The 13,662-nt window shown below is 36.2% G+C and overlaps 1 protein-coding gene across 2 annotated transcripts in view; it reads right to left on the bottom strand.

The window, feature by feature from the left end:
* LOC125654484 (metabotropic glutamate receptor 3-like) overlaps positions 1–11,862 on the bottom strand; it is a 50,116-nt gene extending 38,254 nt beyond the window's left edge. The window contains exons 1-3 of one of the 2 annotated variants that reach the window (XM_048884446.2): positions 11,508–11,862; positions 8,488–10,026; positions 1,083–2,146 (exon numbers count right to left, since the gene is read on the bottom strand). In XM_048884446.2, the coding sequence (XP_048740403.2) occupies positions 1,083–2,146; positions 8,488–9,832 (2,409 nt within the window). In that variant the 5' untranslated portion in view covers positions 9,833–10,026; positions 11,508–11,862. The remainder of the gene's footprint in view (positions 1–1,082; positions 2,147–8,487; positions 10,027–11,507) is intronic. The other variant, XM_048884447.2, reaches the window with a different exon arrangement.
* Positions 11,863–13,662: the final 1,800 nt, after the last annotated feature.

Here is a 13,662-nt window from a genome sequence, read left to right as displayed (position 1 = left end):
TGAGCAATGAAAATCGTGCGATAAAAATAAAAGCCCCCGACAAGTCAAATATAGTTTTTAAAAAATTCTTACCTTATAACATAAAATCATCTAAGCTGTTGTTTGCATTAATCAGATCGAGGGGTTGAAGAACTAGTTGAATTTGGGCTTATTTTTGTGATTTTTTTCCGTTTTAGCGATTTTACTGATCGCTAACGCGATCGTATATATATACTAAACGGCACACATTTTAGCGCCATATTTTGGGGACCGGTATACTAGAAGTGTTCCTAATTCACTCTATATTCGTAATGTACATAGTGTAGTCGACTGTGACGTCAAAGTTAGCTTCGTTGTTGTTTTGAAAGGAATTCTCGCTATGCGCGTGAGATAACGAGAAGTCCAAATCCTGGCTGTCAAAAAAATGGCGATTACCTGTTGTACACGAAAGAAGCGAGGTCAACAGGGTACCAGTTTAGCTAGTACAATGAAGGGTCATTGTGACGTCAACTGTGGTCATACAGAGATCGGCCTGCTGGACCCCACGCATATTAACAAACCATATGACTTATAATGTAATAGTAATTGGCATGACATAGGTGATTCGCTGATCACAGATTCGGGGCTAAATTGGGAGGGATGATGATCGATTTCGTGTCATAGTAAAAGGTCTAGCGGGGTGTAAGTATGATCCATGATAAACGTTTTGAAACTTAACATTCTTATGGATTACGCATCGTATTGCAACAAGATGATGTTTTGTAAGCATTTCAACTACAACTGTAGCACTTTTCAGAACACATAATACATCTAAAATGACATTTGTGACAGAGAGTTAATATGGTGAAGAAAAGACTCAATTCTGCATTATGCAATAGCTTTTCCAATACGCAATTTGGCCTGCTCAAGTTTCCTTAATTAAAAATACTGCAGAAGTTTTATTTATTCTTAATTAATTGAGATGGAAATTTCATTAGCTTGTTTATTCCAGGAGTGCAGATAACCTGCGATGCAGTTTGATCTCACCGAGTTATGTTTAACCTCAAGCGGAACCTTAAAACCCGATTTACTTAAGACGAAATGGAAACAGAAAGCTGACTTACCTCAAAAGAATTTAAAGTCCCAAAGTATATAGGCACAAACGCCAGCCAAATTATACAGGTAGTGTACATAGCAAAACCAATAAATTTGGATTCGTTGAAATTTTCTGGAATCTTTCTTGTCTTTATGGCATATAGAGTACACACAGTGATGAGTATTATGTTATACAGCAGGGACACGAGGAATGAGATGTCGTTAGTCTTACACTTCAGGATCACCTCATCTCGTTTGTTTTTAGGTGTATATAGTCTGGTCCCTGGTCGTTCTAAAACCAACCAAACAATGCTGAATAGCACCTGAATAGATATAAGTATCAAAGTAATCACAATCTGTGACTTCGGACTGATGAATGGAGGTCTTCTAGCAGACTTACGGGCACTGTCAAAAATACGCGAGATTCTGTTTGTTTTGGTGAGAAGTGACGAATAAATAACTGAGAACCCTAGTCCTATTCCAGCTCTCTGAATGGCACAGGTAATAGTTGATGGACGAGCTATCAGGACGAATGTAACTAAGTAACACAAAACACAGCCACTCAGTAACATGTAACTAAGTTCGCGCCCCGACGCCATGACAACGGGAGTGTCGTTGTGTTTAAGAAACGTAACTATGACAACGAGGGTCACAATCAAACCTAGACAAGACAGGACCACTGGAATCAGGGCGTACACGGATACGATATCTATGTGCTGTTCCGGAAGTCTATAACAGCCACGTTTGTCCGGATTCGGCCACATCCCCTCTCCGCAGTCTTCACAAGCAAATTCATTTTTCAAATATTCCCACTCCTGACATTTAATGCAGGCCCAACAGCAAGTGTCGCCATCTTTACCAACAAACTTGAATTCGTTGAATGCGCAGGGTCGACTACACCTCGACGGCGGCACTTCTTTAGTTCGCCCTGCCCAGGTAATTTTTTCTGTGTCTAGTGTCAGACTATCGGTCCAGCTCCCCACCACCGTGTACTGATAGACACGAGAAGTCTCGTTCCACTGAAAATTCATGATGTTGTATCTTCCCATCGCATCGCCCTTTTCGTCAAACTGGACACGAGCACCATAGCCATCTGAAGAAAATCAAATTGATAATGACTTTATTAAAGTTACGCTTTTAGTTTGTTTTTTATATTTCTATTTTTGTCTGACCGGTTTTAATAAAAATCAAATCGATCAATCATTCACTCAATCATTTCGCTCTGCGTTGAATACATTCAACACCGACCTTGACGTGTACATTACAGAGTGAGTGCACGACTATTTGGTTTAATTAATGGGATTTTTTGTGGTAATGAACAACAGATCAATGTCTTAGACAACAATGCGGAACAGACTGGTCAGATTGATAGAAACCCAGAGTTCATCAGATGCTGTAAGTCTGAATCTAGCTCTAAATTCCACGGAGAATAGTGGGAGCCTGCCTCGTAATTATCAGGATCAATAGCAGACACAGCGCTCATTGAAGGAGCCTAAGTTACACCTGTCTAAAACGTGAAATCATTTCACCCAATCAATGTAATCGGAAATAAACATTTACAGCAGATAGGCAGATTTCTTTTAAATACAACGACTATTTTCTACTTATCACGTCTTATCACAAATATAACATGTGATTGTCTTCTCGTTTCAAAGGCTGACCTATTTCAAATTCCCCTTATATGCCAGTCTGCATGGACAAACTCTAGACGCCTTATACCGATAAAAATATGAAAGAAAACTTCATTTCATTCCTTCCTATGCGTGCAGTATCTGTATTTTTTTTTCATTGGTGTACACGAAACACGTGCTACTACTGTATATAAACCTACACTGTAATTAAAATAATTTAGTGTACGAAATTTTCTATTTTCTTTTTGCATATCCAAATACGTATCTTTTCTTTTTGTATATCTTATCAATTTTTTAACTCAAATGCTGTATATTTTCCATTTGATAAAACTGATGTTTGCACTGTGAAAAATAACAATAACATTAAATTATGAAGATAACAACCGGACCTTCATTGCCGGATTATTCATCTGCGATATGAATGGTCACATTAAATTTTTAATATGTATTGTAATTAAATTTTCCATGTTTCATCTTTGAATATAACCATAACAAAATTGAACTGAAGTTGTCTTATTGTTCAAATGTATTGATTTTTACATCTTTTAAGTCTTTCTTTCACTGTCATTTTGTCATCAAAAATTTAATTCAATGAAAAGTGCTCCCACCCGTACATATTTCAGCAATAACACTAGTACTTAATGACTTCAAACACTGTTACCCTCTAAGCAGGCATACGAATATGTGAGTTGGGTAATTAGATAATTAGTGTCTTGCAAGCCAGTAACTCTTCCTTATATATTTCTTTACACTACACGTGGTTATCTAACGTAGTTTTATTAGGTCTCTCTCTCTCTCTCTCTCTCTCTCTCTCTCTCTCTCTCTCTCTCTCTCTTACAAATAAAAGTTTTTGTAAATCCTTAATATCTATTACCATGCCGTTGAGAGATCTTTTTATTTTAACTAGTGGTTGACATCACTTTCACAGCTAATCCCCCTTTAAGGTGCTATATTTTCTGCACAATATTGGTTTGAGCTTCGATAAAGAGACAACTAAAAGAGGCAAAAGACAAACCGAAGAAAAATGTGATCAACAGAGAACTGGATGCTTCCGTGTTGGATATAGAATTCATTTCACTCGTGAGAGAGGATTTTTAAAGAATAATTTCACTCACGCTTTGCAATGGTAAAAATATCAAACAGATTCTGTCTCACTCGTAAAATTCTACATCCAACATCCCTATGTCATAATGTCAGTTCTCTTTGTATATATGCACATTGTCTAAGCTCATACTACTAGTATTACTGTATATTATGTGTGAACCATATGAAACCATATTGCACATATGCACTCATTATAAACATAACATGTTGATCTAGTACCAATGCACCGTCCCGTGGTATCTTTTGCATTACAGTGGAGTTAATCATATGTACTTATACTACCTTTACTATTATTACATGTAGAGTTGTTATGTACATGTATATATTTTTTATTTTATTTTTTCTGTGTGTAATTCTGACTGTTTTGCATTAAGATACACGGTGGTACTTACATATAATACAAATAAGTATCATCATGTTCAAAATGTCTCATGTATGAACATTGCTCACACTAATAGTGCATATTTTGCTCTTGTTTTGTTCTTTTCTTTTTATCATCATTTTTAAAAAAATAAACATTGCACATTGAAATGTTAACAATCATGTATGCTGTATGTCCGAGAGGGCCCTAATATGGAAATAAATAATATTCTATTCTATTCTATTTTATTCTATTCTATATTCTAACCCCTCTTTTCCGCAACATAATGTAGCACGCCATTCACATTGTGTAAATGATATCTAATGGTAATGCAATCAATTACTAAACACTAGTAACTAGGATTTGCCTCTGTGGAACGTCCATACAAATACGTGTCCTTGAACTCCTTCAATATAGGATAGTTGGACTTGGATATTGAGGAGGCAAATGTTTATTAAACACATTTATCACGTCAGGAGTGGGACAAACAAGCGGCCTATTTTGGATGTACATGCACGTCTACAGGCGGGCACTGTAACTTATTGTATTGCATATTTATTTAGCAAAGAAGGAAGAAGCCCCACCAGCATGCATCATGGATAATGTGTTAAAAGATGTTGCTGAATAGAATTTGTATTTGTGTGTCGATGGCTGCCGTTTCTTCTTTTTAAAAGGAAAACTGTTTGATTTTTTAAAACATATGTTTGCAGACAATATGTAAAAGCATATTTGATTTATAAATACATTTAGTAAACACCATGAAGTAGTGGAAAATGTATTGTAAAAAAAATTAAGATAAAAAAAATGTAAAAGTTCTGCTTTCAGCAAGTTTGCGATTGGGTTTTTGTATTTATATCCTGTTTTAGAAAATGATTTACATGCAAGAAAGCAATAAATTTACTAACGTTCTGACATAATATTTCCTGGAATAAAGAACATTTATAAGAATTTTCTGAAATACGATGATTTTGGAAAATGTGTCCTAATTGTGACGTTGTCTAAATAAGCATAAGTAAAACTATGATGTGGCTGCAATCTATCACAATGAAAAGACAATGACTGGATATTGAAATGAGATGTGCACTCGCAAGTCTTTCTAGGAGTACAATTTTCCGAAGAAATGAATTTTCTGCATTTTCTACATCTCAAAATGACACATTGGGTTTATCCAGTAGACAGCATTCATTTCTTCCTACATAGAGTTTTTAAAAAATTCACATGCAGCAAATCATAAAAACACCTCTGAATTAGTGTTTACTTAAATCAGAGTGAAAACACTCTGTGTTGATAAAGTGCTTTGAGTTTAGGAATCTCTGGCTTTTTGAATTTTTTGTTAAAAGAAATTTTCTAAATGCATTCTTCCTACAGAACTAGTGTAATCGTATACACATTCTCTGAAACGTCAGCAGTGAAGAATACACACACGATTGTTCTGTGACATCAACAGTGAAGAATACACACACGATTGTTCTGTGACGTCAACAGTGAAGAATATACACACGATTGTTATGTGACGTCAACAGTGAAGAATATACACACACGATTGTTCTGTGACGTCAACAGTGAAGAATATACACACACGATTGTTATGTGACGTCAACAGTGAAAAATATACTCACGATTGTTCTGTGACGTCAATAGTGAAAAATATACACACGATTGTTCTGTGACGTCAGCAGTGAAGAATATACACACGATTGTTCTGTGACGTCAGCAGTGAAGAATATACACACAATTGTTCTGTGACGTCAATAGTGAAAAATACACACACGATTGTTCTGTGACGCCAATAGTGAAAAATATACACAGATTGTTCTGTGACGTCAACAGTGAAGAATATACACACGATTGTTCTGTGCATTTATAGGGGAGTCAAGGCCTAGAGTGACTATAGGCAACTGTATCCACCCCCACCCCACAAAATTAAAAACAAATGATCTCTTCTTCGTAGGTATATCGACAGATAATCTTATAACATACCGTATAACCTTTATGATATAGTGAATTTGGTGCTGAGGCTACTGCACAAAAGGGGAAGATAAATTATTGTATTACATATTGTTTACGAATGCTGTCAATCTATTGATAAGAAGCATACTCTGGTATCAATGAGGTATTGTTTTACAGCAGTACAAAAGTTCAATATTGAAATCCTAGTCCGAAGTAACATTGCTAGATTTATAGCCAATGTTCTGTAGTGTTTTCACTGGTGCAGATTTATAACAATGTATAATATGCTGCTGTCGATGAAGGTTGATATTGTTATACTAGTGCAAGAGAATACTTTTTTATCTTGATCAATTCTGACAAAACAACATACTTTATCGTGGTTAACAAAGGTCTACTGTAGTGAACGCTTTCAAAATTTGATTTTAATTTTTGAATATAATTTATGATACCCTGACATAAATATCACAGAAGGATAAGAAACAAATATAGAGAAGGGAAAAAAAGACTTCTCCTTACATATGTCGTTATGATTGTCATGAAGATCCTATGAAAAACATGGATGAGATAATCAACTATTGAACTTTGATACATTGAAAAACTTTTGAAACCATACCTATTGTAAGATCTGCTATAATTCATTTTTATACTTTAGTTAACTAATGTAAACTTTGAAACTCTGAATTACTATGAGGGAAAATTCAAAACTGAATAAGTGAACCACAGTAAAAGCTTTGATATTTTCATTTACTAAGGACGCATTTAAATGATTTTCATGATAAGTTTGATAATTATATCTTAGTATCCTCCATAAATTAATAATAAAAAATTGATTCATTGTATGAAAAAGTTTCATGCTTTCATTTATTGGTGAAAACAAAAACTTTGATACTTCGATGTATTTGATGAAAAATTCTTACTTTAATAACTTCTAAGACTGGTTTATTATTTTAATTATAATAGTGTTGAAATTGTGTGCGAGTCATATGTTCATTGGTCCCCCCTCCCCCCCCCCCCAAAAAAAAAAACCCACACAAAAGGTCCACACGTCCTCCCTTTCAAATCTTCAAAGAGAGAAGCAACAATCCTGTTTAATCCCCCCCCCACCAAATAAAATAAAAAATATCTAGATAATATCGAGTGGTGCTATGAGCGTGTTTCATACAGAATTTCATGATGAGACAAATTGTATCTATGAATCATGTGCTTTCTCCTGATCATCTCACTTCCAATGATTTCGTTTTCGCTGCTGAGTTATGATATCTCGTGAGAGACAACCTTAATTTTGAAATAACAGTATGCCGTCTGAATATTTTCTAGAATTAGAATATTTCAGTTCCAACTTGTCTATTCAAAGTAAAAAAAAAAACAAAAACTTCACATGTAAAATTGAAAAAAAAAAATTGTAATGCAATACCATCCCGATCTGGAATACGTTCACCCAGTTATGGAATATAATCGAGCTTTTCATCCAATCACTCTTGGGGATTCGTGTTTCGACGGAAATTGAATCCAAAGTACCAACACTAAAACCCGGTATTGAAACAGAGATAATGAGATACAATGTTTTTGAAATATTACGCAATACCATGGCATATTTTATTGTGGGTTCCCGTCGTCATGATGTAGGGGGAAAAAAAAAACGTTTTCATTCTGCCAAAGTAATCATCAAGCTTTTACACAGTAATAGAACTGTCACATTAATTTCTAGATCTATCATCCCCATCTTGATTAGACAATGTGAAAACATTCAGTGTCTATCAGAGTATCGCCAGAAGGGTCACCCAGTCAAACATTGCACTGCTATCAGACTAAATTGTGCACGGTCTCTCGTGTGGGGACAACAATCTGTTTGACACTGTCACGAAAAGCGATTTGCTATCTCCCACTAACCCCATAGGAAATATTCAATGAAATAACGTCTCGACCGAAAAGATATCTCAATTCATTTTCTTCTCGTTTCTGCCCGATGTAACTTATATATCCTTTAAGCATGAAAGCCTGTAAGAAAAAAAAAAGACCGAGCATCTATTGACTACTTAAGTACGAAATTGTATTATCTTCTGTGTGCCGGAATACACGGTTCATACCTTCCTAAACCGAACAGAAAACCATTTAAGAAATTATCACACATTCTATTATTTTGTGAAGCCGGGCGCAATATTTCAATTTTGTTGAATATAGCCATATTGAATCTCGACAGTGATACGACATTTTATCTTCAAGAGACGCATGCTTCAAGTCACGAAAAGGGGGACCAGTAACTGCTTGAGTGGGATAAGATCTACCTCGATGAGTCTTTGAGTGGCAGTGAACCCGTGTCAAACAGAAGAGGACACTACAGATGAAAAAACAACTGACTACTTGTAATTCAATGATGCTACTACTCACCGTCAAAGGTAGTATTTAGTATAAAATCTCTCAGAATCATTCCATTTATTTGACGCATTTCATCACACAAGTCCTCTGTCGGACAGGACGCACTCTGCATTGCGTCAATAGCACGAGCCATAGCGTGAACGGCATCATAAATGAATTGAACCTTCGTTTCCTGTTTAAATGTTTCAGGAGACAGTTTCTCTTTACCCGAACACTTGGTTTTATCCCCCTGCCCTTTCGTTGTATTGGACAGAGTGCAGTTGTGGGCAGTTTCCCAGAATTCCGGAAACCAGGGGTTCCTGTCGTTGTTGTAAGGCGTCAAAGACATGAAATATTCATTGAAGGAGGGAATCGTCCTAGACTGTAGCTCGATGGTCAGTGCTCCTTCGGCAACCTTTGCGTTTTGCAGTACGGGTTTTTCTTGCGTCCCCCATGCGTCACTTGCTATCCAGACAAACCTCGAGGACACTCCTTTCCGATTGGCGGCGTCCAACAATTGCGTCGCGTCTTCGATACGCAAAAACAACACCACCGTCCTTGCATTCTCTTTTGCTAATAATTTCACAATGGCGTGGTCAAATGTTGATGGATTTGAATTTGATAATATCTTCAGAGATTCCGCAATACAGATATTTCGTGCCACGGCCTTTTCTTTGAAGTCGTCAATGCCCGACTGGCCGTAATCTCCTTCTGATGCCACGGTGGAGACGTACGTCCAGTTGAAGTACTCCACAATATCTACTATAGCTTTGGCTTGGAAATTGTCGGGTGGCACAGTTCGCGTGAAGTAATCGTATCTACCCTTGTCACTCAAATCCGCGCTCGTGGACGCGTAACTAATTTGCGGAAGCTTAAAAAGTCGCAAAAGATTGGCCACCTGGATCGAGACGCTGCTGTACGAGCCCCCTATAACACCAGCTACGTTTTCGTAGGTTACATTAGCTCTCGCTTTAGAACCATCATCACAGAAGAAATCTGACGAATCTATAGAAGTAAAAGATCCACGGATAAATTCCAGAGAACGTTCCAATGCATACGTTCCTCGTGCGCATGTATCATAGATTTTGGCGCCTAATTTAATTTTCGAAAGAATTTTTGAATTTTTATTTATTTCATCTATTGTGTACAACATGGCCTCTGCGCGCTGCACACCTCGGTCTAAATTGATCTCGCCACATACTGTTCGATCTCCGGAACTTTTCTGGTGTATAGGAAACAGGCCACCTATCAGAATCTCCCCAGGGATATAAGCCTCCAAAGCCGGGTTCTCCGCACCAGCACAAAATAAAAGCACGCAAAAAATAAGAAATATTTTTTCCACAATAGAGTTCAATGTGGGAGAATTCACATCCATCATTTTACATGAGTAAATTTCAACGCGGTATCCATTTATTCAGGTAAGTAAAGAGATTGCTAAACTTCCCCATCTCTCGGCTGGCGAGCGAATAAATCAATTCCTGCAGTACTGCAGCTTTTCTCTATTGGTAATCCTTTCACTCATTAGTTGAGACCGCTTTCTGTTGTCGTGTTACACTTCATATTGTAGAGGACCTATAAATTAAAATGAAGCCAACGTAAGCCTTAGCTAAGAAACGCGTTACGAATACTCTCCAATTAAAGGAGGGGGAAAGAGTATGGTAATTGCACTAATTGTCACTCGGAGACTCGAATGTGAATCTCACTACTCTGTAATGTGTACGTCAAAGTATCGGCGACAACGATCAGCAAATATATAGAAATGCCCTTTCATATCGCTTCGATTTGCTCAATGAATTTCATATAATACAGTGTGTGTGTTTACACTGCCCCTATCTCTCCATTGTAATTACCATATCGTATTCCATCATTGGATTTAAAATGGCAATGGAATAATAGATGCATTATTTAGAGTTTTATAATTTATTGCAATATCACATATATATATATATATATATATCACACATATATATATATATATATATATATATATATATATATATATATATATATATAAAGTCAAAAAATAAAATCCAATACTCAAACTTTTATCTATAGAGCTTTCGCCCTGCGGGCTCGTCAGTAGATTTTTAAACATCTACTGACGAGCCCGCAGGGCGAAAGCGCTATAGATAAAAGTTTGAGTATAGGATTTTATTTTTTGACTTTATTCTACCCCGATACCAAGAAAAAAGAATTTATTGAATATATATATATATATATATATATATATATATATATATATATATATATATGCATATTCTGAAATTATTCAGACGAATTCTATTTCAAACATCAAAATTTGAAATTCGTTCTGATTTGCAAATTTAGAATAAAAATGAATGGATTTATGTCAGGTATAAATTTTACCCTCAAGATAAACATAAAAACGACAGGTGTGGGGGATTATACATGTTATTGTATGTGCTTGTCATTTATATATATCTTACTAATGATGGGATACTCCTTGTGGCATCAACGATAGGTAACAATGGATGAATAAGAGCTGGCAGTATAACTATTTAACGTAGAGATTTAGAAGGAATGAATTTGGTATACCATTTTTTTCTTAAGAACTATAAATTCATAAATTGAGTGCCATCAATTATTTCAAACATTATGGTTTTTACGTAGACTAATATCTCCATTGATACATATAACACTAGCAGAGAATGGAATGAAAAAATCTACATGTGCATGTATTGAAAGTAAGAAATCTACATGAACATGTATTGAAAGTAAGAAATCTACATGTACATCTATTGAAAGTAAGAAATCTACATGTACATCTATTGAAAGTAAGAAAACTGAACTGTTGAAACTTCTTTAAAATTGATCGAATTTAAAAGTTATAATAAAAACTACCTTCTGATTAATTGGGTGACAACAGAAATTCTGATTTTTAGTAATATAAACTGTAAGATTGAGTTCATATCTTAAAGATTATCGTGTTTCTACACATAAATTCTACTCATATGAGAATTTAAGATCATGTTTATTTCAACAAAACTCGTCTGTATTTAACAGAAAGAAAAAATATCCCATTTGATACTTACAGTTAGTACCAGGAAATTATCACGTTTCACACATATCCTACTATCACAGATTTTAACAATCTCCGTGAATACAAACAGCCCTCTCTGCTTCTCGCTTCTTTGTAAAGTGTGCGTTGAGATTGACAATCTCCTTTTGTACGGGGCGAATAACGAGAGCTAATTATTATTGATATGTGAGTTTTCAATCAGATGCACTGCTCAATCAGTAATATATTAGAGAAACCTGTGAAAGAAACACTACCCACTTAATGATATATACATTTTGTTCAAGGTCATTGGGGGAGTGACCGTTGCTTACATGTACAGACATATATAACTACTGAGGTTCGTGGATGAAATCGATCTATAGCTGGACATGTACAGCTTGTATTGCACAGGGAAGTATAAAAGATACTGCTGAAAATATAGTTATCTTGTTTTCTTAAGTACGTTATCACATTTTGTATTTATTTGTATACATGTGTGGAATATTGCGCGCTGTGAATATTGTATAACTATCCTCTAGATATATAGGATTCAGGCATTTTGTCGACATCTAGCAGCTGTTGCTGAAAGTTGACGGTGCATTGCGATGTATCATTCATAGTCTGTCACGCTTCGCTGAATAGCATGCACTTCATTACTTCTAGGGTTTTCTGAAAAGTTTGTGATCACATCAAAATTACCGATGGATTGTTATACAATGAAAACAGAGACATTTGGGGCATAGATCATAATCCCCCCCCCCCCCCCCCCCCCCCCACACACACACACCTCATTCAACTGATAATCACTGAGCGTGATTTTTACGAATACGTGACAAAGACGAAAAATACTATCACGGATAACGTTGGTTTTTACTATTACGTGACAAAGACGAAATATAATATTTTGGGATGAACTTTAATGCGTCTCTACAATTCATCAACAGTAAAAATAATAAGTCTATCCCAGATCAGAACAAATACAGTGTCGATGGTAGTGGAATGATCATGATCCATGCCCCAAGTGTCTGCGCAGAACACAGGTCTTTATTGAAGTTACGGGTATGAGGCAGAAAATTACCCCCCTCCCCGTAGAGAGCGTAAGCCAAGTCATTCTAGTAAACTTGCTTGCCGAGTACGAGTGAAAAAATACCAAACTCTTCTCAGCGTATTGTTGGTAGCAGACCCCGTGTTAGTGTATTGTTAGTAGATCCCGTGTTAGTGTATTGTTATTAGTAGACCCCGTGTTAGTATGTTGTTAGTAGTAGATCCCGTGTTAGTGTATTGTTAGTAGTAGATCCCGTGTTAGTGTATTGTTAGTTGTAGATCTCGTGTTAGTGTATTGTTAGTAGATCCCGTGTTAGTGTATTGTTATTAGTAGACCCCGTGTTAGTATGTTGTTAGTAGTAGATCCCGTGTTAGTGTATTGTTAGTAGACCCCGTGTTAGTGTATTGTTAGTTGTAGATCTCGTGTTAGTGTATTGTTAGTAGTAGATCCCGTGTTAGTGTATTGTTAGTAGACCCCGTGTTACTGTATTGTTAGTAGTAGACCCCGTGTTAGTGTATTGTTAGTAGATCCCTTGTTAGTGTATTGTTAGTAGATCCCGTGTTAGTGTATTGTTAGTAGATCCCGTGTTAGTGTATTGTTAGTAGACCCCGTGTTAGTGTATTGTTAGTAGTAGACCCCGTGTTAGTGTATTGTTAGTAGACCCCGTGTTAGTGTATTGTTAGTAGACCCCGTGTTAGTGTATTGTTAGTAGACCCCGTGTTAGTGTATTGTTAGTAGTAGATCCCGTGTTAGTGTATTGTTAGTAGACCCCGTGTTAGTGTATTGTTAGTAGACCCCGTGTTAGTGTATTGTTAGTAGTAGATCCCGTGTTAGTGTATTGTTAGTAGACCCCGTGTTAGTGTATTGTTAGTAGATCCCGTGTTAGTGTATTGTTAGTAGTAGACCCCGTGTTAGTGTATTGTTAGTAGACCCCATGTTAGTGTATTGTTAGTAGATCCCGTGTTAGTGTATTGTTAGTAGATCCCGTGTTAGTGTATTGTTAGTAGACCCCGTGTTAGTGTATTGTTAGTAGTAGATCCCGTGTTAGTGTATTGTTAGTAGATCCCGTGTTAGTGTATTGTTAGTAGACCCCGTGTTAGTGTATTGTTAGTAGTAGATCCCGTGTTAGTGTATTGTTAGTAGA

The sequence above is a fragment of the Ostrea edulis genome, chromosome 7 (assembly GCF_947568905.1).
Source record: "Ostrea edulis chromosome 7, xbOstEdul1.1, whole genome shotgun sequence".
Classification (NCBI taxonomy): Eukaryota; Metazoa; Mollusca; class Bivalvia; order Ostreida; family Ostreidae; genus Ostrea; species Ostrea edulis.
This window is presented reverse-complemented; position numbering and strand designations above follow the sequence as displayed.